The following is a 25,289-nucleotide window of genomic DNA, read 5'->3' on the forward strand; positions in this document are numbered from 1 at the left end:
TCATCTCTTTTTAAATAACAGTGGCTACTATTATAACTTAGTCCAATGTTTATTTTGTGGAAAGTATATATAAACATATGACACACAGAGAAACACATGCACAAACATAAAAATATGACATATGTATATGCATACACATATCTATCTATACATGTAAGTATATTTACACACATTTATTTCCACAGAAATAGTGAAGTTCTAGTCTGCTCCAGTTGATTTTCTCATTACTGAGAAACATTTCAGCATCCCAAAATATATCTGGGCTATTCAGGAAACCTATCCAGGCTACTCAACCTTCTTCACTCTAGGATAGGCTCTGAGAAATTGGGAACTTGCAGCCAAATTCACTGCTTTAATTATTCAATGCTCACTAGCTCTTTTGACAGTTTAATAAACCCACTCTACAGTACCCTGCTCAAAGCCTTTGACAGCATGCTCCAAATAGAGCTAAGTCCAAAAACCAAATGGTGCCATCTGCCTATTCACATACAACCCAGGAGCAACACCATTAACTGATCATTAAAACCTAGAAAAAGATAGAAAAAAAGAAACCAAACCCTTGTGTTTCTCATTGATCATATATCCAAATGGAAACACATATATGAGGAGATTCAAATTTAGTTTGCCCAGACAAATACAACTTCCAAACTATGCCAAACTTGCATGAACAAAGGAGTAAGAACAGAGAGACAACAGAGGGAGGAAAAGAGAGAGACATACACACAGAGACAGAGAGACAGAGACAGAGAGAGAGTGAGAGAGAGAGAGAGAGAGAGAGAGAGAGAGAGAGAGAGAGAGAGAGAGAGAGAGAGAATGCTAAGCATACATTAATCCCCTAAGTAGAAATAAAAATAGGTTCCATATGAGTAAGGGTTAGTGTCCTATTTTATATGAGAATTGGCTGAACAATCTGGAACATAAGGGGCCCTTTTAAGCTTATAGAGACCATATCAATAAAAGTGTTTTGAGCAGTTCTGAGAAAGATGATTTAGAAAAAGTGAGAAATCAGACTGATTCAAATATCAACGTAGCTCAAGGTTAATCAGAATCTAGATTAGTGTTACTGAGATTTGGTAGTTATTATAATTAATTTTGTAGTATACAATTCTATTGTATACATATATATTACTAATTATTCTGTATTGAGTTACAATCAAAGGTTTAATGCTTGGAACTTCCTGCAGTTTCCACTTACATCACACAAACGTAGTAGCTATTAAATATTCTTCATTTTACTGGATCATTCTAATTAAGGAGTCACTAATGCAATATTGTGGAAATAACAAGCAAGAAGAATGGTTACTGGTTGGATCCTTTTTCTGTTTCTATTGGTATATCTCATGGTATATATGTTAGCTCAGATAATTGTCTTCAAAAAAGTCACCACAGACAAGGGGAGTTGATAAGAAGGCAAAGACAAGTACACAATTCTCAGGGGATCTATGATAATTTCCTGGATGAAGTTTTATTAAAGGAACATTGAATAGCCATATAGTAGCCATTGCTCCTGTATGATCACATAAAGGAGATATGGGACAGGGAAAATCTGTAGTGGGTCATATAATCACTTTTCATTTTTCTCCAAATATTTTCAAAAGTATTCCCTGGCATGGGAAGTGAGATTAAAATGTATGTTTCAGTGATGTGTGGTATATTTTAGCTGTGTAAAATAGTTGAAAAAAAAAGAAAGCCCAAAAGTTGGAATCCATGGACTTGGGCTCTTAAATGACACTTTTATAGTGTTGGGAAGTCATACAATTTCTCAGAACTATTGTTGGTTCATTTGTAAAATAGATAAGTTGGACTAGATTTAAAAAGTTCCACTGAGCACTGTTTATCATCCAGTGACCTCATAAAAAGCAACTAAAAATTCATCCAAATGGTATGCTCTCAATAAGCATAAAACTGCCAAAAGTAGCTCAAAACCATTAGATTGCCATATATTTTAAAGTATTATAATTCCCCTTGATGAATAGTGATATATCTCCTGTATCAGTAGCCAGGATTACAGGTATGAGCACCATGCCCAGTCAACCCATTTTTCTAAACTAATTTCACATTATTCTACATCAATGGTCTACATTTTTCAGTCAAACTGGCCTCCTATCTCCAGCCCCTATTCTTTTCCATAATATATCTCTCATGACTGGATGTATTTCCCTCTTCCTCCTCTTCTTGGAATTTTTAGTTCTTTTCAAGGTCCAACTCCAGTGCTACTTCCTATACAAGGGTTTCTCTTCTAAAAACACATATATTGCCAGTCCTTCCCCTCAAAATATTTACTTTAGATATGACTTTTAGATATCTGTCTGTTTGTATTCTGTTTCCATATAGTTGAATGTAAGCCCTTTAAAGTCATAGATTGTTTCATTTTTATCCTTATATCACCGGCGCTTCAAAAAATGAATACTTTAAAGTTGGTAAATTGGATTTAATTTAATTATATTATGGGATTAAATGAGATTATATAATTATATATGTATATGTAAACACATCATTTATATACACATTGAAATGTGAGATATTATGATCATTTTTACTATTATTTGGATTTTTTGCTTTAGACATATAAGCTTAATAGTTACTTCCATGTTATCCAAAAGCAATTTAATCTTTATAATGCCCCAAGCTAATCAAAAAAGGTTCAAAAAATAAATTTTCAGTTTCCTTATTCACTACATACATAAAATGGGCAAAGCACTATCTGATTTTATTCTATGTCTGAATATGTGGTGCTCATTTGTTGCATGAAATTAAAGTTGGCAATGGTTTTGTTCGTATTTCTAAAATAACACATTTTGAAGATAGTCAAGTTGAGCCTATTTATTTTTTCGCCTCCTATATGTCTCATTAAAGCAAAAATATATTTCATCCTGCTCAAAGAATCTGATATGAAAAGAATGTATTCTGAACATAAATAATGAAAAACAAATAAAAACTATTACCTTTAGGTGTGATTTTCTTTTCAGGTTTTTCCAGCTTTTCAGCCTTCTCTTTGTGAATTTCTGAGGGGAAAAACATAATTTGCACTTTAGAAAAAAAAGTTTGAATAATGAGGGGAGAAAGAAAAGAACTTCAGATATACATTGATCTCTGAGCTATACAGTATTTCCTGAATTAACATATATGACAAGATGGTGACAGACAAAAGAAGAACTTTTTATTACTCATATTGTTGTTTCTGTTATTCATACCATCTTAAAATAAGACAAATTATAGTGGTTCCATAAATAAAATGCCATGGGGAAAAATCTTGGTAAGTTTGCACCATGTTAGTATGCTGTAACCTATCATAAACTATAATTACATTTCATTTCAATTACACTCACTACAAATTAAGAATCCTTAATCGAAATCTAATTTAGATTTAGTAAGACACAATTTTTACATATTAAATTAAGAATTTGTGAAATGAGCTGTAACAGCTACCTAATAGGAAGTATAGCTCAGAATTATTGAGTCAAGTTTCTTAATCAGCATTGGCTATTGCATTGAACCAATAATTACAGGAGCAGACAGATTATTTTATATTGAAAGCGCTTTCACTGTGGCTTCATACATATGGAAATGCCCAGTGATTCAGAAGGCCTTGGGAGAAAAGTGAACTTTGCATTTCCCCTTAATTTAAACTACAATAAATATCATATTAAGGTCTTTATTAATATTAACCAAAGTCACTAGACAGAGAGAAAATATTGGGACAGGAAAAGAGTTCTGGAACTGATGTCAGGAAAACTGGATTAGTATTCTAACTGTTGGTTAAGTCCCCTAATATAGCTAAGAGAAGCAGTATGATATAAGGAATTAGAAAGGTATCCTTGAAGTATGGGATTCAAATCTTACCTCTGACATATTGGCTATGTGGCTAAGGAAAATCTCTAGGAATAAAAACTGCACAGCAAATGTTGATTAGCATTGGTTAAAGGAGTCTTGCCACTGGGAGATTTTTACACCAATGATAGTAGGTTTTTTTTTTGTTTGTTTTTTAATGAGGGATAACAATTGTACTACTTATTAGGAGATGTTGTTATAAGAAAACCCTCATATGCTACATAAATATCAGGGTTTATGTTTTTGTTTTTTGCTTCTTAAAGAGGATGGGTAGAAAATTGCATTTAAGTAGCATTCCAAAGTCTATTTTGGACACACAAACAAAAATGTTGTCAATCATATTTCAGAAAATTGTATGAGGCTTGTGCTCTGCTTTTATACAAGGAATAACTATATTGAATCAAGCATAGTAAAGTGTTATCCACTTAGGAGAGAGACAGAGATTCTCAAGGATAGAAATTTAACTAGAAATATATCCCAGGCTGTTTTCTATGAGGCAATACGTAACAGTTAGATAAGTTAACCTTTTTCAGACCTGTTCTTAGCTTCCAGACTTCAAAAACTGTGCCTCTGTCACTGTTTCACTGTGGAACTTTCTCAGTATCTGTGGCTTCCTCACTAAGGGAGATCGAACTATTCCTAAATCTTTCTAAACTGGGAATGTACCTAAGACTTTCCCCATTCTTCCATAGGTGTTATTCCTGGGACCTGCATTTTGTGGAAAGACCCAAACTGGCTTTTATTCCTCTCTCGACCTTTTTTTCTGGCTTCTGAAATTCATCACCAGACCCCATTCACTGGGTTACTTAATTCTCCCAATTCTCAACCTAGCTTTTCAGTTCCTTTAAATGTACTGGCACCCCTCATTCAAATGTCAAGTCCTTCAATATAAGGACTATATTCCTTTTTGCTTGTATTTATATCTCCAAAGCTTCACACAATCCCTGGCACATAGGGCTTAACATCACATATCCTTCTTTCTTTTCCTAATAATATTGCTTAGAACTTTCATCCATTGTATATGTCCTCATTGTTTTCAAGTTGAGAAATAGCACATTGTGGTAGACATTGATTTGAAGTCAGGAAGACCTGGTTCAAGAATATACATATATAACAAATACTAGTTCTGCAATCCTGGGAGAAATCACTTAACCTCTTAGTACCTCAGACATCTCTCTGAGTAAATTGCAAAGCAGTTGCCAGTCTTCATGGGTTAAGGATGTTTCTTCACCAAGAGTACCATATACTAATGAAATCACTAGTATGTATGTATTATTAGTAGTAATTATATTAGTAATATAGTAATTAATTAGTAATTAGTAGTAATTATATTAGTAGTAATGAAATTATTAGTATGAAGTATATCTTCAAACCAAGAAAAGCATTATTTTTAAAAAGTTGAATTATTATCTAAATGAGCCACAACTATAAATCTAGGCAATAAAATAATCAAGAAGAGTAAAGCATTTATGTCATAAATATCCGTTTTTCTTCCTCTGTGACTTCTAATACTCAAAGCTATTGTTATGTAGGTTGCCTTTGTGTATATTTGTGTGTTTGCAGTGTGTGTGTGTGTGAGAGAGAGAGAGAATTTAGACGAGCTTTCAGTAGGTTTAAGACTTTGGAAGCTTTTTGTACTTCATCTCTTAGACAGATGGCCTATCTTTCTACAGTAGCTCTTTTGGGAATTAGGTAATTACCATAGAAGCTTTCACAATAGGCAAAAAAAAATGATATAATGAGATAGGGATTTTTAGGGGAAGGTGACAGTGGGGAATATTTAATCCATAAGATTATTTTTCACTAGGGTTTATCAGAAAATTACTGATTTGAAACTGTTTTAGAAAAAAAGGCAGAATGGCATGCTTAACTTTGCACAGCACCATTATGGAGCAAGCCTAAGGACCTGTCTCCCCAGCCAACATGTTGTCCAGTGCCACAAAGGTAATTGAGTACATTTATTTGTAAACCATGTCAATCTTATGGTAATTTTATTCCAAATGGTCTGTACAGTGGAGGTTTTGGCATACATTTTTTTTCATGGTCCCAATATCTTAGACAGTGCCAGCTGACTTTCTCTCATTCTCTAGGAACAAACTATGCACATGAATATTATCTTTTTTTCAAACAAAATACTCCATCACTCAACTGTCTGGTGATATTGTTTAAAACGGGATGTAAATGAGCCCAAGTTTGAAGACTCTCTTCCTATATTTCAGCTTTACACAAAGGAAAATTGCACCTCTGAATCCTTAACTGAAGTTGGCTCTCTCAAAATGAGTGGTTTTGTTCAAAAAGGGGAGTCCAGAGATGCTCGGGTGGATGGTTAGAGCCATCACTGTTCCAGGAAAAGGAATATACCAAATAAACAAAAACCAAAAATTCCAAAATGGTGACTCAATAATGTCACTTTCAGAGAAAAATAGCAGTGCTGCCTTTTTTAAAGTAATATTATAAGTTGCTAAGAGATCAAATCAGGAAACTCTCAGCAGACATATTTTTAAAAATATTTTTCCAGATTACATATTGATACAATTTTTAATGATCACTTCCGCACACTTCTGTGATCCATAATCTCTCCTTTCCTTCCTTTCTCCCTTCCTCAGATGTTAGGTAAAATGATCTAGGTTATTCATATGTTTAATGCAATACATATTTCCAAGTTTATCATGTTCTGAAAGAATACACATGTCACTAATATGAGAAAAAATTCATGAAGAGGTAAAGTAAAAAATGGTATCCTTCAATCTGTATTCAGACTCCATCAGTTCCTTTAACAGCAGTAGTTAGCCTTTTTCATCACGAGTCTCTTGGAATTGTCTTGGATCCTTGTATTATTGTCAGCAATAGTGGATTATTTAGATCCTTATAAATCTACATTTTTGTGTACATGAATGTGAGAAATAAGGGTTCAGCTCTAATGATTCAGCCAAAGTTAAGATCATCTCTATTTGCCCTTTTCATGTACCACTGCAGTCTTTTATTTTATATAATACAGTTACCAGTTTTAGTCCGTGACTGCCAGTTGCCTTAAGTCAAAAGAAACTGTCACTGAATGTGCCTACTCTCTTATCCCTTAGTCAAGAAATAACAGCCATTTTTATGAACTTATCTAAAATGCCATGATTACAGAAATCACTCATAAAAGTTAATATCTCTTTGTGAAGATTGGATTAACTCTCCCCTGCCCATTTTTAGATTTAATCCCCAGAAACATATACACCCCACTTATCCTTAAGTATGGGGAGGTCTGTGACCCATTTGTGCTATAGTGGGTGATGAATCAAAACCCACTGACTTCCCCCTGGGTAGTCCTAAGCAAAACTATATCTGCAATTGGTCCACATAAAGTGGAAGGAAGGCACAGGAAGTGATGAAGGAAGTGGCAAGAATTTCCTGTGATCATCTCTTTTGCCTTGGAACTTAACCTTGAAGGAGCTCCAGCTTGGGACCTCGGACTGCTTTTCTATTTTTCCTTAGAACTAACATGTGGGTGAGTGAAAAAAGGCTGACTCCTTTTCCTGGCTTTCTGGAGGTACTAAGCTCCAGAGAGGCCCCCCATCTTGGAGGAGGCCTCATGGCTAAAAACTTTGTTTAATTTACCTCTGGGCCCCCTTTGCTGGGGCCTCTGAAGCCCAGCCTGGTTCTGACCAGGTTGGAAGAATTATCTACTTTCTCTCATTTCCTTATTTTCACTCTTTCTCCTTTTTTAAATAAACTACCATAAAAAGTCATTCTGACTTGAGTAATAATTTCCGCGACCACACTCTCAAATATTTAGTCCAACCCTTTAATTTTTTACCCTTAAATCTTCCCTCCCCCTTAATTTTATTGCCTGTTGGCCACTTCCAATTTGTCTTGCATATATCTTACTTGTACATAAATGTTTGCATGTAATCTTCCCAATAGACTATAAGCTTCCTGAGGGCTCCACAGCATAACTCAGTACCTGGCACCTAAAAGGTACTTTATAAATATGCGTTGAATTAAAAAAAAAAAAGATGAGCCTAAGTGCTACCACCTTGCTTGTGTGATGATTTTCCTATTGTCCATCTTAGTTGATGCTCTCTCCCCAAAAGTATTTCAATGAATCAAATCACCAAGCATTTACTAGGGCCCTTATATGTGTCAGGCACTTTATAAAGTGCTGTATATACAGAGAAAGACAAAAGACAGTCCCTTCCACTTGTTCTAGGACATCGGGGCAGTTTTCCTGAATAATTTCCTGTAGTATTATGTCCAGGCTTTTTCTTTTGTCATGGTCTTCCAGTAGAACTATGATTCTTAAATTGTCTCTTCTCGAACAATTTTCTAAATCTTTTGTTTTGTGAATGAGATGTTTCATATTTTCCTCAATTTTTTCATCCTTTTCATTTTGTTTTATAGTGTCCTGCTGCCTTGTGAGGTCACTTAATTCCAATTGTTGTATTCTGGTTCTTAAGGACCGGATTTCATCCCTGTCTTTTTGGTCATCTTTTTCCTTCTGGTCTGATTTTCTTTGGAGGTTGTCTTTCATCCTCTACTTCATCTTTCATCTCCTTTTTCTCATCTTTCATCTCCTTTGATTCATTTTCCAGCTGCTTGATTTTGGCTTTCAAGACACTGTTTTCTCGTTTTAGTTCAAGTGCCTCCGTTTCCAGATGACTTATCTTAATTTTTAAGTTCTTTTCCCAATTGTCTTCAGCCTCTCTTAATAGTGTTTTGAGTTCTTCCATAGCCTGTATCCAATTCGCTGGGATTTCTGATTTATCATTTGCTGATCTCTCCCCCTCTGTTCCAATTGCTGAGTAGAAGCTGTCTATTGTAGTTTCTTTCTTCTTTTTCTGTTGTTTGCTCAAATTCATCCCTTCTTTACTCCCTGTATTTGTCTGTGCTCTTGCTTCTCTCATTTTTTTTTTTTGGTTTGAGGGCTTCTGTCAGTCTCCCCTGTTGGAGCTTTAACAGGAGATCTCTCCATGTCATCTCTGGTGGAGGTTTGTTGGGGTTTGAGCTTCCCTGTCCTCTGGGGGCTTTTGATTGGATTAAAGTCCAGCAGTCAATGAGGATGGGTGTGGAGCCTGGGCTTCCCTGAGTTCTGGAGACTTTTGATGGGATTAAGTTCAGCTTAGATGGGCTGGGTGTGCTCTGAGTCCAAAACTTCCTGGAATGCTGGAGCAAATATGGAGGATCTCCACAGCTCTAGCCAGGCTGCCAGGTCTATGCTCCCTCTCTAGCTCCTTCCCCACCATCTGCATTGGACTCTCTGAAATTAGCACAGCCCTGCTTGCAATGTACACCCTCCTGACCAGCACCTTTGCCCGCCCAGAAGTTCCAGCTGCCGTTGGAGTCTCAGTGCTCTGGGTGGGAGGGAGGATGGGTCCTGGGACTTTCCTTCTGTCTTCCCCTTAAACCTGAGTATTCTCAGATTCTGGCTTTTTTTTTGGGGGGGGGGTGGCGTACCTTTTGAATTAAGTCCAGCAGGAGGGTTCCTTGGCTCTGTCTTGTTGTTAAGTTTGATTTTCAGTCCCCTGGGAGCATTCAGTTTATGATTGGTTAGGAAGGGTATTCAGAGGTCTGAACTTCTGCTCCTTCTAGGCTGCCATCTTGACTCCACCCCAAAGACAGTCCCTTCCAGCAGTCAGAAGAGATATAAGCCTCTTAGACTATGAGTAGCAGACCTTGGTAAAAATCCTTAGTGAGACCTGAATTTTTTAATTAAAGTTTAAAATGTGATGGGAAAATAAATTCAATAATAAAATTAAATGTGGAAATACCTAGAAAACAAATTAAAATACAACACAATATGTATGATGTTATTTTGTGATTTTCTAAGTCAATATATGATCTATGGGAAATCATTTCTATTTGTTTGACAACCCCACTAAAAGGTGGGACTTCATCAGGGACTTGAAAGAATTCAAGCTACATAGTAAATATGGATGGACAAAGAGAGCATATACCAGAGGCAGCCATGAAAATGCTACAAGATGGGAGATGAAGTACCATGGATTAGGAATAGCAAGGATGTCAGTCATTGTCAACTAGATCCCAGAATATGTAGAAGGTAGTAAAATATTCATGTTTTATTGCTTACATGCAATACTAAGTAAAACTTCTTGAGGTCAGGGGCTTTTTTTGTTGTCTTTGGTTTTGTTTTTTAATTCCTACTGCCTGACAAAATACTTGGCATATAGTAGATGATTATTATGGTGGTCTCCAAACAGTTTTTATAAATGCCCTTATGAAGGAAAAAAATCATATATCATCAATAAGTGTGTTTATTCATTAATCATATATATGTATTATATTAGAATTTAAGATAAAATTGGAATTTAAGATAAAATAATGTCTGATCTACAGACAATAGGGAACCACTGCAATTTGTAAAATAGGACAATAACATGGTCAGAATTCACTTTAATTCACACACTTTGGAAAGTATGTGGAAGAGATTATACATTAAAAACCTCAGGTTAGGAGACCAATGAAGAGGTGAATACAATAACTGAAGGTGATTTTCAGTTCTATTTCTCCAGTCCTATCTTTCTTCTCATATCAAGTCTCCCATCACCAACTGACACCTCAAACTCAATAGAGCACATCCAAAATATAACACCTTATCTTTCTTCTCAAAAGCTCCCCTCTTCCCAACTTCCCTACTGTTGTTGAGAGTTCTACCATTTCCCAGTCATCCAGGCTCTCAACCTAGATGTCATCCCTCACTCTTCACTTGTACCATCTTCCTTCCATCAAGACTCAATTGAAATCTAACCTTTTGCATGCTGTCCCCCAACCAAACATACTCCGCTGCTAATCCCTCTAAGATTACTTCCCTTTTACCCTGTATCTTTTTGTTCATTTTATCATTATCATGTTTCTCCTCCATTAGAACATGAACTATTTAAGGCAAGGAAACAAGTTGCCATTCTTTGTATCCCCATCTCTTAACAATGATGTGGAACATCCAGTTCAAAACATTGAAGAGTCAGTTGGTGATATTGGATACCAGCCTAGGAAAGGGTCTAATGCTAGACAAATAGATCTGGAAATCATCTGCATAGAAATAATCATTGAACCTCTGAGAGCTAATGAGATCACTAAATGAGAATGTATAGAGAGAAAAGAGGAGAAGGGCCGGAATAGAACTTTGGGGAATATCCACAGTTAGTAGACATAATATGGATAAAGTCAAGTGCCTAGAACACAGTAATCATTTAATAAATGCTTGTTGAATGACGAAAGGTGATGAGAGCCTAAACTATTAGAGTGGTGATATGTTAGAGAGAAGAGGACAGATAGAAAGTAGAAACAAGATTTGACAACCGTTGGGATGTTTCAGTGAAGGAGAGGAGTCAAGGATAATACCAAATATGAATAACTGAAAAGATGGTGGTGCCTTTGGTTGTAATGGAGAAATTTGGAAGAGAGATGGGTTTGAAAAAACATAATATATTGACATGTGGGATGCATATTACATGCTACCTATAACTGTTTATCTTGTTAAACTCACTATTTCACTAAAAATGAAAAAGGCTGATGAGGAAGGGAGGAAACTGAGAGCACAGAGCACACTGTTAAGAGATAAGAGATATTTTATGACAGTGAAGTAAGGAAGGGAAAGGTGTAGGGATGATATGGGACAGGTCATATTGACTCTGTAGAGATTAGAGTTGACTGAAGGATACCTGGTACAGGCACAATATGGCATTCAGAATGGAGTAAATCTCAGGCAGACCTGTACTTCAAGAGGCAGTCCTGAAAATAATAGTAGGTTCTGTAAATAACAGTTATTTCCTCAAATCAAAAAGAATGTTCTAACTCCATGGTACAGTGGAAAGAAAACATTAGATTCAGAGCCAGAAGGTCTAAATTCACAACTCACTTCTGATGTATGATGAGACCTTGTATCCTTGGGCAAGTTTCTCATTTATCAGGTTCTTGGGTTTAATTATCAGCTCCACAAATGACTGCTTGAGCCCCAAATCCATGCCTGATCTCTTTCCTAAACTCATGTTTTTAATGGACAAGAGCCTATTGTTCATTTCCAACTGGATATTGTGTAGGTATAACAAACTCAATGATAACATCATTCATCTCAAATCCTTCTTCTGAATATCCCTCTTTCAGAAAAGGGCACCAATTTTGTTTTAATTAACCAGATTTATACTTTTGGTGTCATCTTTGACTTTCACATTACCTCATCCCACAAATCTAATAATTTGCTACATTTTCACAATTCTACTTCTATAACACTTCTGTACCCACCTACTTAGCACTAAGAAGTCAAGTTACATAGCAATCACACCTCTCAAGCACACATTTTCTTTACCTAGATTACTGCAACTGACTTGTAATTGTTCTCCCTGACTCGTCTCTTCCTTTTCATCTAATATGTCTTCCACATAATTGCTAAAATGAATTTCCTGAAATGTAGGCCTAACCTACTCAATAAATTTCAATGTCTACCAATGTTTTCTGAGAAATTCGAACTTTTACCATGTGGGAAGGACCTGATGACTACTGAGGTTGCAAGACTGTTAAAGATTTGTCCTTTGAATCATTTAGGCTATTCTAATTTAACAGTTCATTTAGGACCAAACAAGAGTGGTTATGCTAAATACAAATACTATTTCTGTAACACATAAAAAGATGGAAAAATGCAAAACATTGGAAGAGAAAGCTCATATCCCCTTTCCTTTTTTTTCTTTTTAGTCTTCCCCTTTTACTTTCAGATTTTTTTCCAACACGAAGCCTTGTGCTTGAAAATGCAGTAATTACAATGTTGAAATTAGATTTGGTTCCTTGACCTCCTAGAATTAAGAAATATAATCAATGTCACCTTAAAATATGTTTTAACAAGATGTCTAAGCTTTTTTTATTTTTTGTTTTTTGTTAATGAGAGTTACCTCTATGGAAGAGGATTGCAACCTTGTAGGAGAGAATAAGTGACTTGCTCATGGTCACATAGCTGCTAAGGCTCCATCTTTTAAATTAGTAATAGAATATATCTTATGTATTATCATATGTATAGTAATAAACAAGTTTAAGGACCATCAACATAAACCAAAATCATCTAAATATATGCATATGATACATTGTTTTTAGATTAATTTATGAGATGATTCAATATTTTTAATTAAAGAAATATTACCATATGGCAAGACATAAAATTGTACAGTGACCAAATATAATAGAAACTAAGCTTTAGGTTTAACAGGGAATCTAGGCATGGAGTTATTGGTAAAATTATGCAGAAATATTTCCATATATGACATGTTAGGGAATTAGACTGAGTTATGAAGTCTTTCTCTGAACACTACGTTTGCAGTGGGGGTCTGTGAAACAAGATCATCTCTCATCTATACTCTATTGTGCAACTCTCAAACCACTTTCAAACTAACAATTACTATATCTGAAAGCTGCAAGAATGATTTCCTCAGATTTGTGGATAAAAAATTAACCATCCCTTCTCTGAACATTTTTTTTCTTTTTATAAGGAATAATTTTTCTCCTTTATAAAGAGAGCAACGGAAACAAAGTAAACAAATATAGCCAACATAAAAGGACCAGTCTAAAACTAATTGTGAGAACTATCACCCCAGAAGTATTAGACATGAATTTTTAATAAAGTAAATAACAGCACTGAAACCTAGGGAGGCAATAACTCATATTCATGTAATGCTTTACAATTCACAGAGCATTTTCCTTTCTATAGCCCTAGAAAGGTGTCTGCCAAAATTTGTTTTTTTGCTAACTTAAAAAAATTTATTCTGGTTATTTAGAAATTTGATTTTTTTAAATAACTTCAAAGAAAAAAGATCAGTCTTACCTGAAGAGCTAATATAACTAACAGTATGTTACTTTAAACAAATAAGACTGATGTATCATAAATTACATATTAGTGAAAAATAAAGACACATAGCACCTATATCACAAATTACAGTGAGAAATTTAATTTCAAAAATAAGTTTAAAGAATTTCATTAAACTAGAGAATTGTTATTAAAGTATCTTTCAAATGCAAGAATTAAAAATATAACAACTTTGCATTTTTATTCTAAAAAATATCCTTGGCATTTTTAAATAGAAATGCTGCTTTATTGAAGCAAGATGCCAAAGTTCAACGATCAAAAGGTATAAGAGCAAATAGAAAAAAATTCTTTAGGAAGCTTATTACAGAGGAGGAAGTATGGTTCTGGGAAAAAAACATGCTGGCTTTGGATTTTTAATTTCTGCCCAAGTTCCTAGTATGTCCTCAAATTATTTTTTCTATATTTCTTATATGTATTGTACAAATGCATATATGTAGAGATATGTATATGTTTATATTCATATATATGCACTGTGCATTTATACATGTTATATGTTCCTATCAAATGGAAGGTCCTTGAGGGAATGCCAATTTTCATTTTCATATTAAATGATCTCAAATATAAAAGACACTAAATAAGTGTATTGACTGATTGAGTGATATAACTGGAGTTCAGATCCTGCTGTTGTCACTTACTAAATGTGCAACCTTGGGCTAGTTGCTCAGTCTTTCTGAGTCTAAATTTATTAGACTTTTTAGATTCTTCAGGTTCCTCATCTGTAAAATAACTGAGTTGGCCCACAAGGCCTCAACGGGGTCTTCAATTCTAAATCATTGATTCTGTGATAGCTAAGGATACTGAAGGGGCAGAGAGGTTACAGCCTTGCCTGGTGTCACACAGAGAGTCCGTTTTGGAGATGGATGAAAAATTATGCATTCTAATACCAGCTCTTCACTTAGCCCTTCTTGTCCTTTCTCATACTGATGAGAAAAATTGTGAATTGATTTTTTATATACTTAACAGTCTTAAAGTTAAATATGCTCAAACCTTTATAATGGTCACATTCATTAACAAAGATTGAAAGCAACCAATTTAAAAACACAGAGGACTAGGTCTTAAGCTGAATGATTATTAAGAGCAATTCTCAGATAGTGCATGGCTCTCTCTTCTGAGTCATGTTTTTCATATTATATAACTTATCTTTCATGACAAATAGTTTTAATTTTGTAATAATCACAGCCTATCTTATTGCTGAGTTGACAAAGAGCTTGTAATTTTATAGAATACTTCCGTGGCCAGTTAAAAGCAGGTGATTTATCTCTATCAATGACAAACAGTTAATAAATCCAAAATATTATGAATTCATGTGTAGAAAAAAATGACAGAATCAAGAAGCTGAAAGGACAATTTTCATCACCAAGGCAACCATTCTGATTCTTTGAGATGACAGCACAATTTATTAAATTATTATAAGGGTAAGGGGACTTTTAAAATGCCTTTAGGTTTTCTCTGACCATTTTGAAACTGTTAGACTATTTCACTATTATTTTTCACATTTCCATGTTTCAGTGTTTTCCTGTCTCAGATGTTCTACCCTATACCTGTTGTAACTATAATCTTGTGCTGACAAAAGGTGGGTTGGAAGGCCACACCCTGAAAGATGGCCCTGGGAACAGCCCAAGGGCATCACAAAGGCCTTGGCTAAGGTAGGTTATGTTGAAGGGCAGAGAAGGTAGGGAATCTACTCCAAGCATAAAAAAGTAACAAAGACAAATTTCCTCTTCTAATCACAGTGAACCTTCTAATGGGAACTGAGGATATGTGATTATTACCATATTTCTCCATTACATTTAAATATTTTCTTTACTTACTTTCCAGAGAGTCTACTCAGGTTCCATGAATGTCTTATGACAGTATGGGTTTTCAAAGGCTGTGTTCCTACAAATCATATTAAATAGGAAGGTCTTCAGTCACAAACCAAGAAAAAGAAGTGGGAGGTGAAGACCCAAGTTTAAATCCTGCCTCTGTCATTTACTAGCCATAGGACATTAGGCAAGTCACTAAACCTTTCTGGGTTTCAAATTCTTCTTATGTAAAATGATGGGTTTGGATTGTATGGCCTTGAAAAGTTCTTTCCAGTTTTAGATTTAGGATATGCTTCCTCTCTGTTATCTGAGAAGTATTCTATCTTGGGTCAGAGAAACTTATAACTAAAAAGGTGACCACCAGGTGAAGAATTTTTTTTCTTATACCATTATAGTTCATAAAGACTGTCAAGGAAAGTTGGCAGCGTTATGATCTATGGTGGAAGAAAAGTAGTACGCACTCTGATGACCTAACAGTACACTATGAAGTATACTGAATATTTAAAGGTCATGCTACAACAAGGTACTAAAACTGCCAGGAAGGATGGAAAACATGAAAACTCCACCATGCATTTTTTTTCCCCATCCACCTCAATCCTGATGTGATACAACATTCTGAATGATCCAATCCTCCAGTCTTGAATATTTACGAACCCCGATTATTCCATCTCCTTTTCATTCACCTTTGCTGCTGAGAATTCTTCATGACATGAATAAATTAAGGCAAAAAAAAAGATGTGAGTTTGAATCTACTGGGGACTCTGTGGTCAAAGGAACTTCAGAGCCTTTTATAAATACTATAAAAGGAAAATGTCTGACCTAAGAGTGGACGAATCCCTTTTCCTATCACTTATTTTTTTAACCTACTGATTTTTAATTTTGCAGATGACTTAGTTTTGGTTTTCAATTTTGTTTGTTTTTACCTTTGTTATTGTTATTATTCAGTCATTCAGTCATGTGCAGTTCTTCCTGACCCTGGGGACTGTACTGTCCATGGGATTTTCTTGCCAAAGATACTAGAGTGATTTGCCATTTCCCTTTCAAGTAGATTAAGGCAAACAGAGGTTAAATGACTTGTCCAGGGTCATATAGCTGCTAAATATCTGAATGCTGAATTTGAACAAACACCTTCCTGACTCCAGACTCAGAACTCTATCCACTAAGCCATCTAACTGACTGCCAGACCAACAGAACTTAAGTAACTTGTCTAAGGTCACACATTTTTCTCAGGAAAAAGAAATAAAAGCCAAAAAAAACCCAACAACCTGTCTCACAGAATTTTGGTACTTTTCTGTTCTAAAGAATATCTTAAGGAAAGATAGGATAGTAGGAAGTAAAGATTAATGCTGAAAGGGTAGGCATTTTAAGTGCTATCATATTGAGAGAGTTCTAAAATCAGTAAAATCTTGTCCTTAAGAAAATCTACCAATCGGCAAGCTTATGATAAGTATCAGAAACTGTAGTAAGTGATGGGTGGCAATAAGCAATCATGAACTTGAGGATCTGTCAATCAATAAACATTTTGCCTACTATGTGCTAACTAATGAAGATACCAAAATATATTTTACATATATATATATATATATATATATATATATATATATATACAATATGTATATACACAAGAAGGAAAGTAACATTAGAGGAGATGGCTTAAGTGTTAAGTGCCAGAGAGAACCAGAGAAAAAAGGCCTCCCTCAGGCAGGTTTGAAGAAGCTATGGAAGCAAGCCAGGAATTCTAAGCTCACTCAGAAATTTAGGTTTAAAAAAAAAAACTAGCAGATTTGGGACTATGAAGATGTCCTGTGTGTGTGTGTGTGTGTGTGTGTGTGTGTGTGTGTGTGTGTGTATCTATGTATGCTTGTATGCCTATTTATGTAGATAATCAACTCTTCCTTTCTCAATGCAAAACAAGATCTTAGAAATAGACTATAAAATACAATTTCTAGTTTGGGGAAAATAATTATTCTTTTCCAAAACCTCATATTCCAAGAGGATATAAATCTCTCTCATACAGCCAATGACTATCTCTTTATAATACTGCTGACTTAGTATGTAGCAAAGCAAACTCAAAAAGGAGAAAAATGCTCCTATTATATTGTACTTAGAAGCATTAGGAAGAAAATTAAAAAGATATAAGGCTACCAAATAAAGGCAGCTCCCTGTAAATGTTTAACTAACTCTGAAGAGCCAGCTTCCCTATCACTATTAATCTAGAAATCTGAAAGCTACAAAATATTAACACTTGTAAGAAAACATTATCTTATTTGTAGAAAGCTTAGACAGAAATGCTGAGCTGTTGTAGCATGTGCTAAGTAGATATCATTAAAGTTTGTTTTACTAGGCCATTTTCCACCTTGCACTGTATCTTTGAATGTTTATGCATTGACAAGAGAATAACAAAATGATTAGGTGGTGTGTATATATGTCTATGTATATGTACATAAACACATGTATACAAAAATATATATTTGTGTGTTTGTGTATCAGATATCGCAATAGAAATATATTTAAATATATATCAAAATATATGTACATACTGTAAAAGAGAAGAAAAGGGGAGACTCTTCTCTCTTTAAAATGGAGAGGGGTGAATAGGGTTTCTCCCACTAGAAGGATGTGAACTCCAGTGAGAGGTTGAAAGGGAATGTGGAGAAGCAGAAAGCTTGTGGAAAAGATGGCAGTATCTCTCCCTCCTCAAGATTAGTAGACACCAGGGCTTAAGGCAACCTTAGAGAGGCAGGAAGAACTTCCCTAACTCTCTTCCCAAAGGGTAATTTAACTGGCTGTTTCCTTCTAGCACTATATTGGCACACACTGGAAGGACAGATGTTAGGTTTCCTTGCCAGCAGTTCTGAGAAAAGGGTTTGTAACCAAACTTTTTTCTATGGAGAGTTGTGACAACCTAGGTCTGGTTTGCCACAGACATGGACAGGATTCAGCCCTGAATCCAGTCTCTAATTTGTCTAATCCTTTCCCTTATTATAAAGATAGGCCCAAACCCAGATCTGACTTATACTAAAGATTTTATTGAAGGGAGGGGGAATGGTAGGGTTTGAGGAATAAGGGAGAAGGATGGTGGGAGAGGATGCCCTGCAAAACTATTTCCACAGTAGTTGGACTTCAAGGGCTCAGGTTTGAGGCTTCTGGGCCCCAGCCCCCTTCCCAACTACCAGCTTCTTATAATCTCTACACTATTATAACGTAACCTAAACTCTATAATCAGTTCGAGGAAGAGAGAGAGAGAGAGAGAGAGAGAGAGAGAGAGAGAGAGAGAGAGAGAGAGAGAGAGAGAGAGAGAGAGAGAGAGAGAGAGCCAAAGGGAAGTGGGCAGATTGGTTCTGGTCAAATAGTCCCACCAAACTCCTTCCGAGTCTTGGGTGGCTGTAGTCAAGTGAAAGTGGGGTTGTGGAAGGATTTCTAGATGGAAGCAGGTACACCAACAAGTAGGAAAGTCAGGCTTTTCTCCCTTTTTGTGGCTTCAGATCTCCTCAGCCACACTGAAAAAAACTCCTCTCCATTTTCCCTCCAAGGCTGGAAGTCCTGAGCTGGCCAGAATTCTCCTCAGCTCACAGTGCTCTCCCAAAACCCTCAGCTGACTTTCAACTATCACCAAGCTCCATGTCCATTAACAGCAGGATCTTATCCAGGGTCTCTTTGCCATCCTTACAACACACACACACACACACACACACACACACACACACACACACACACACACATCCACAGACATATATGAACTGAGGCTCACAGGGATTAAGTAATTTACCCCAAACTTCCAAGTTAACAAGTTGCAGTGGTGATTTTAGAAATCAGAGCTCCAAGTCCAATACTCTTTCCACCACACCAAACTGCCTTGTCTTCTGTCTCTGGCTTTAGTAGCATAAGGAACTATCAGCACTACATCACAGCCATCTTGATTAGACTACACAATAAAGTCCAGTAAAGTCTGGCTGTGGCTAATTTTGCATCCCCACTTCCTGTTAATTTTTCACATAATAAACATTTAATGAACATTTAAAGAACTTAAATGAACTAAATTTTTGTCTATGATTCTATTTCTTTCTCTGTTATCAATAACTTATCATTAGCATTTGTTTCCTCTTCTTGCTTAAGTATTTTGACCACTAAATATGTACATGCCTTTACCAAAAAATATTAGGAGCTACCTACCATAAATATTTATTATTACTACCTTCATTAGTATGCAAAGAAATAGAGGGAAGTGTTTAAGGGAGGACCTCTGGCCAGTTGAATCCCCCTAATTCACCTGAAGGTTATAAAGGGAAGGTAACAGCCAATAGACAATGAGGTGATAAAATTTTGCTCTATTTAGTCTATGAGTGGTTGCATTCACAGTTTCAAAAGGGCATGATACCTTCAGCAGCTCAGGTTGCAGACTGTAAACTTGAAAAACCGAGAGATCCATTCACACTTTTTAAAGGATTCAGTACAAAGGAAGTGTCAAAAAATATTCACACTTCTTTATTCCTTCAGGAGAGGTGAAGAATTTTCCCAATAAATTTGATGGAATTTACTGTGCCAAGGCATTGCTCATCTAAATGATAAAGAACATCCCTAGTAGCCTTTAAAAGCATGTGCAAGGTCTGGGAAGTGAGTCATTTTTGGCAGCAAAAGAGAAAGCCAGTTTTAGACAACCCAGTCTCAAAAGGGAATATTCTTTGCCTTTTCCTTTGAACTGAATAGCAGGGAAAAGGTGGGGTTCCCATCCCTCTTTTCCCTCCCTTGCACCTCCCTTAATGTCATCTTTCAGTATAGCAACTCAACAATGGGAGAAGGTATGTTCAGTAGACAATTGGCCCAAAGAGTCCAGCTTCTGAGTTCAGATGAGTTGTAGAGAGGAACAGGTTAAGGGAGCCCAGTTGAATAATTTTCAGTTGGGGAGTAAATAGCATGAGACCTCCATAAAAAAAGAAAAAAGAAACATTGGGACCCTGAAGTGCTCCAAATGTAAGTCTCTTTGGCTACGTAGGTTCTCTATGTGTATCTCTCTACTGACATATTCTATGTATAGGTTTATTCTTTCCATTGATAACATATAGGAGAGGGTGCCACAGGTTTGTTGTAGCTATTATTCCTATCATGCCATTTCAGCACATGCCTATACTTTAAGCTAATCTTGACCATTAGTTTATTATTAAAGGGTAATATAATGTTATGGAGCAGCAAGGTGGCACAGTGGATAGAGTGCCAGGCTTGGAGTCAGGAAGACGCCTCTACCTTAATTCAAATATGGCATTAGACCTGTATTAGTTGTGTGATCCTAGTTCAGTCACTTAACTTTGTTTTCCTCATCCATAAAATGAACTGGACAAGAAAATGGTAAACCAGTACAGTATCTTTTCCAAGAAAATGTCAAATAGGGTCATGAAGATTTGGACACAACTGAAAAATCAATGTACAACAATAAATGTATCAGTGAGGGCTCATGAGCTTTAATTTTTGGTGGTAGATCCACAGAATTCCTTGAACTTGAGGTAGTTACACCTTGGGGAAACCCAATCTGTTGAGTGTAAATTGGTTGGCAGAACAGACTACAAGAGTCCCTAAGGTAATAAGTGCTCATAAAGATTTAATTTCACATAAGAAATGCTAAAGGAACAAAGGATTCATATGAGCTTATAACTCACTCAGGAAATAAATAAATATAGTAATATAACAAATAAATAAATAAAATAAAAATCATAGCTGTTCATAAGCTTTCCTAAAAAGGTCATTGTAACTGGGTTGCCAGCAGGGTAAAAGTCCTTATTAAGGGGAAATTCACCCATCCCACAGAGTTACTTGGAGTACCAGCAGTACAATGACCTCTTTTGTGAGGCAACCTGAAAATTTTGAACTTTCTAAGAAGTTTCCCTTTTCTAGACAAAAGGTTATATTTGAGCATTACATTCTCCACAAAAATAAATAAGTCATTTTTCATAAGAACATTCTCTAAGAACTGCCTTCTTGGCTTTTTAGAACTTTAGGGTTAAAGAGAATTTTTTGTAGGGAAAAAAAGGACAATTCTTGACCAATAGACCTCTTGGAGAGAGATGAGGATTGCTTATATGCTACCTACTCCCTCTTTTCCCATCTTCCCCAGTCCCATCCCCACCACCATAAGAGAAGCATTAATAGACTTAAGATGCTGACAGAAGATAAGGGCACTAATAACACAAACTTTTAAATTCCCCATGATTTAATTTAACTGTTGGTACTCTGAAATATTTTGCAATAAATTATCATGCAATGAAAATCCTCCCTAAATTTTCATTTGATTATGTTTCTTTCTATGAATAATTATCATCAAACAATTAAATCTTGGTGACATTAACAGCCAATTTAACATTGGGTATTCAGTGTGAAATTCTTGAAAACTCAAATGAAAGCTTTGGCTATAGCTAAACATGTAAATGAATTTGACAATTTTGATTGATGGCCATGGAAGCCAGTGGGGAGGGAAAGCAATCAGATAAACACTGACTTGTTTTTCCTGATGATTACTCAAGTCAGGCAAAGCAGTTAAACATGATTGTGCATTTAAAATGAGTCCTTGTTGGTCACTGAAGCAAAATTAATGTTCTTAATTATGGGAGTTGGAAGTAATGTAAGATTTAAGAAAACTAAGAAGGTAAGAAAAGGGGTTCAGGTTATGAAAGGCTTTGAACAACAAAAAGATGATTTTACATTTAATCTAATAGGTGATAGGGAGCCACTGTTATTTACTGGGGAGTGGGGTAACATGGTCAAACCTATGCTTTAGGGATATCACTTTAACAAGTGCGTAAGGAATGGACTGGAATGGGGAGAGACTTATGGCAGGAAAAGCAACCAGCAGCTCTTGCAATAATACAGGCACAAGGTAATGAGGTTCAATCCAGGTGGTGGCAGTGGCAGAGAAAGGAAGCGATCATAGGCTAGAGATATTACAAGGATAAAATTGACAGGCTTTGGAAATAGATTGGATTTGATATGCAAGAGAAAAAATGGGAAGTTGAAGATGAGACTGAGATTGGGAACGTGGTGATATGGGAATGGTGGTACCCTTACCAGTAACACAGAAGGTAAAATGAAGGGCTGATTTGGGGGTAAACCAAATCAATTCAAATTTGGATTTGCTGAGTTTAAGATGGTAATGGGGCAACCAGTTTGAGAAATCCAATAGGCAATTAGAAATGTGAGACTGGTGGTCATTAGAAGGGTTATAGTTAGATAAGTATATTTGAGAATCATTGGCACATGGATGATGACTAAATCCAAGGACACTTGGGAGTCTACCAAATGAAAATGTATTAAGGGAGAAAAAAAAGAGGGAGCAGAACAAACCCTGTGGCACATATATAATAGCAGGTGTGATTTGGATGAAGATCCAGGAAAAGAAATTGGAAATTGTTTGCATCATTAGAAGCAGTGTGAAGTGAGAAGAGTACCAGCTTGAGAATCAAGACTCTTGGATTCTAGGCCCTTATTGCCTCTATCAAATTATATGGCACCTTTTTGTTTTTCAGTCATTTCTGTTATGTCCTGCTCTTTACGACTCCATCTGGAAATTTCTTGGTGAAGATACTGGTTTGCCATTTCTTCTCCAGGTGTTGCTATTTGGCCTCCATTTTGAAGATGGCCATTGGTAATGTCCTTACTTGTTCATGAATTACATTTAGGTGAGGCAGAGCTGCACAAAGTTATCAGCTTCATTCTCTTTTTTTCCAGCCATCCAAGTTCAGTGGCAAGGCAAAATCAGGACAGCTGGCAACAGTCCAGGATACAGTGGATGGCATTGGTGTCTTCAATGTCTGAACAAGCTTTAATTGTTACACAGTACCTGCTTCAGGCACTTTCATGGCCATTGGGACAGATTACTCTCATCTGACTATTATTCTGGGGGAAGTTAGTTGCCAGTGATGCAGAGATAATGTGATTTGTCTATAGTCAACAACTAATACATCATACATGAAATTTCAACCCAGGTAACTTGTTCCAAGTTCTGTACTCTATTAGTTGCTGAAAAAGCATTTATAGAGTACTTTAAAACTTCAGTATTCTTTCTTCATAACAACCTTATATGTAAAGTAATGAAAATAGTCTATTTGTTGTTGTTTAATAGTTCATTAAGTTATATAATGCACTTCCCTTCCTTAAATTCACTCCATGAAGTACATAGTTAACACTTTCTTATCTTCTTTTATCCCACAAGGAAAGGGAGACATAGAGACTTTTTTTTTTTACTTTTTCAAGGACACAAAGATGATGCTCAGTCTCTTTACATTATTATTCTTATCCCCATTTTAGATATAACTGAGGCTCAAAGTTTACTTTCCTTTTGGTCATACAACTAGGATGTGACACCATCAAAATTCAAATCCAGGTCTCATGACTCTAATGATCTTGCCATCATATCATGTTGCCTCCCTAGGTCTAAATGACTTCTATGATCATATTAGTCTATCTCTAAAATTCCTTATGTTCTATAAATATATTTCACAAACAGTATCTTTGTCTCATCAATATGCACATTTTTAAACATAGTATATTGGCAGAATAATTTCCCTGTGCATTTAGTTACTCATTTTTTCAACATATCTTTTTCAGAAGGTTATGAAGGGATAACTAGCTCAGTTTCTTAGAGTCAGATCCTAAGAAACAACTTTGTTTGGTCTGAATAACTTTGGCCTTTTCCAAGGCTACCCATTACAGTCCAAAGTCCATACAGCCCTTCTTAGGAATGAAGGAGATCAGATGAATAGGGTAAAAAAACATGAATAAATATAACACTGCTGAAAGAAAGAGCAAATAAACATGTACTCTACTTATAGCAGGTTAAGTACTAATATTATGATTCTGATTTATGTGATGCAGTAAGACAAATTTTTTTGCTCCCAAAGCCCCAGAAACATAGATAAAACAAATATTTTCCCCAAATTTATAGATGAAGTAAATGAGATTTAATGAGGTTAAGTCATTTGTCCAAGATCACATTGCTAGTAAGTTTGGGAGCCCAGGAACTCAGAGCCCAGCTAAATAAACCAATGCAAATCTTTCTCCATGCTCTTTTTTAGATCTTCTTCATATAAAAGACACAGCACTTCTCCTTTATCATCTAAAATTTTTAATCTAATTATTAAGCATAGGCAAATAGTGTCATAAGCCCGAGAAAAACATGTTTAGTTCCTCTTGAAAATAAGCAAACAATATTAAAAAAAACACAAAATGTCCGTAAAGGTGAAAATAACTCACCTTTTTTTTTCAAGGGAGGCTCTTCTTCTTCTCCTAATTCAAGACAGAGAGAGTAAATTAAAAACTATTCATCATGACAATACTGATTCTCTATTTTTTCTTTTTCTTTCATGTACACATTAAATTCCATTGCTAATTTTGATAAGCAAGTCCAGATGAGCTACAGTCTATTTATTTTTGCACATAAATTCCTTCACCTCTGTCTCCAAAATTCAAAGCTTTTCAACACCAGATAATCCTAGTTTATACATATTCATTTAAGGCAGTTTCACTTCTGTGCATTTAACAAAATTATGGCAGGGAATCATTTCAGACAGTAACAGGTTCACATCATGCTTTCTTCAGTTTGTCTCTGATCTTCATTTTGACCTTTTCTAGGGGGACAAATGAATCAGAAACGAAATTTTAAAGCCATCAAATGAGTTCAAGAAGGGACTGTTACAATAAACACCTTTTAACCTGTCAGGGCTGTGACATCCATCAAATCACAGAAGGCCACTGCCTATGACCAGTATCTCTGAAAGGTAACATGGAGATAGCTACTGAGCCATCAGTTAAAAGAAAGA

The 25,289-nt window shown here is 35.7% G+C and overlaps 1 protein-coding gene across 26 annotated transcripts in view; it reads right to left on the bottom strand.

Annotated features, from left to right (window-relative positions):
* TRDN (triadin) overlaps positions 1–25,289 on the bottom strand; it is a 547,971-nt gene that overhangs the window by 411,747 nt on the left and 110,935 nt on the right. For all 26 annotated transcript variants that reach the window (XM_056818706.1, XM_056818721.1, XM_056818719.1 and 23 more), the window contains exons 4-5: positions 24,724–24,756; positions 2,946–3,005 (exon numbers count right to left, since the gene is read on the bottom strand). In XM_056818706.1, the coding sequence (XP_056674684.1) occupies positions 2,946–3,005; positions 24,724–24,756 (93 nt within the window). The remainder of the gene's footprint in view (positions 1–2,945; positions 3,006–24,723; positions 24,757–25,289) is intronic.

Source organism: Monodelphis domestica, chromosome 2, assembly GCF_027887165.1.
Source record: "Monodelphis domestica isolate mMonDom1 chromosome 2, mMonDom1.pri, whole genome shotgun sequence".
NCBI lineage: Eukaryota > Metazoa > Chordata > Mammalia > Didelphimorphia > Didelphidae > Monodelphis > Monodelphis domestica.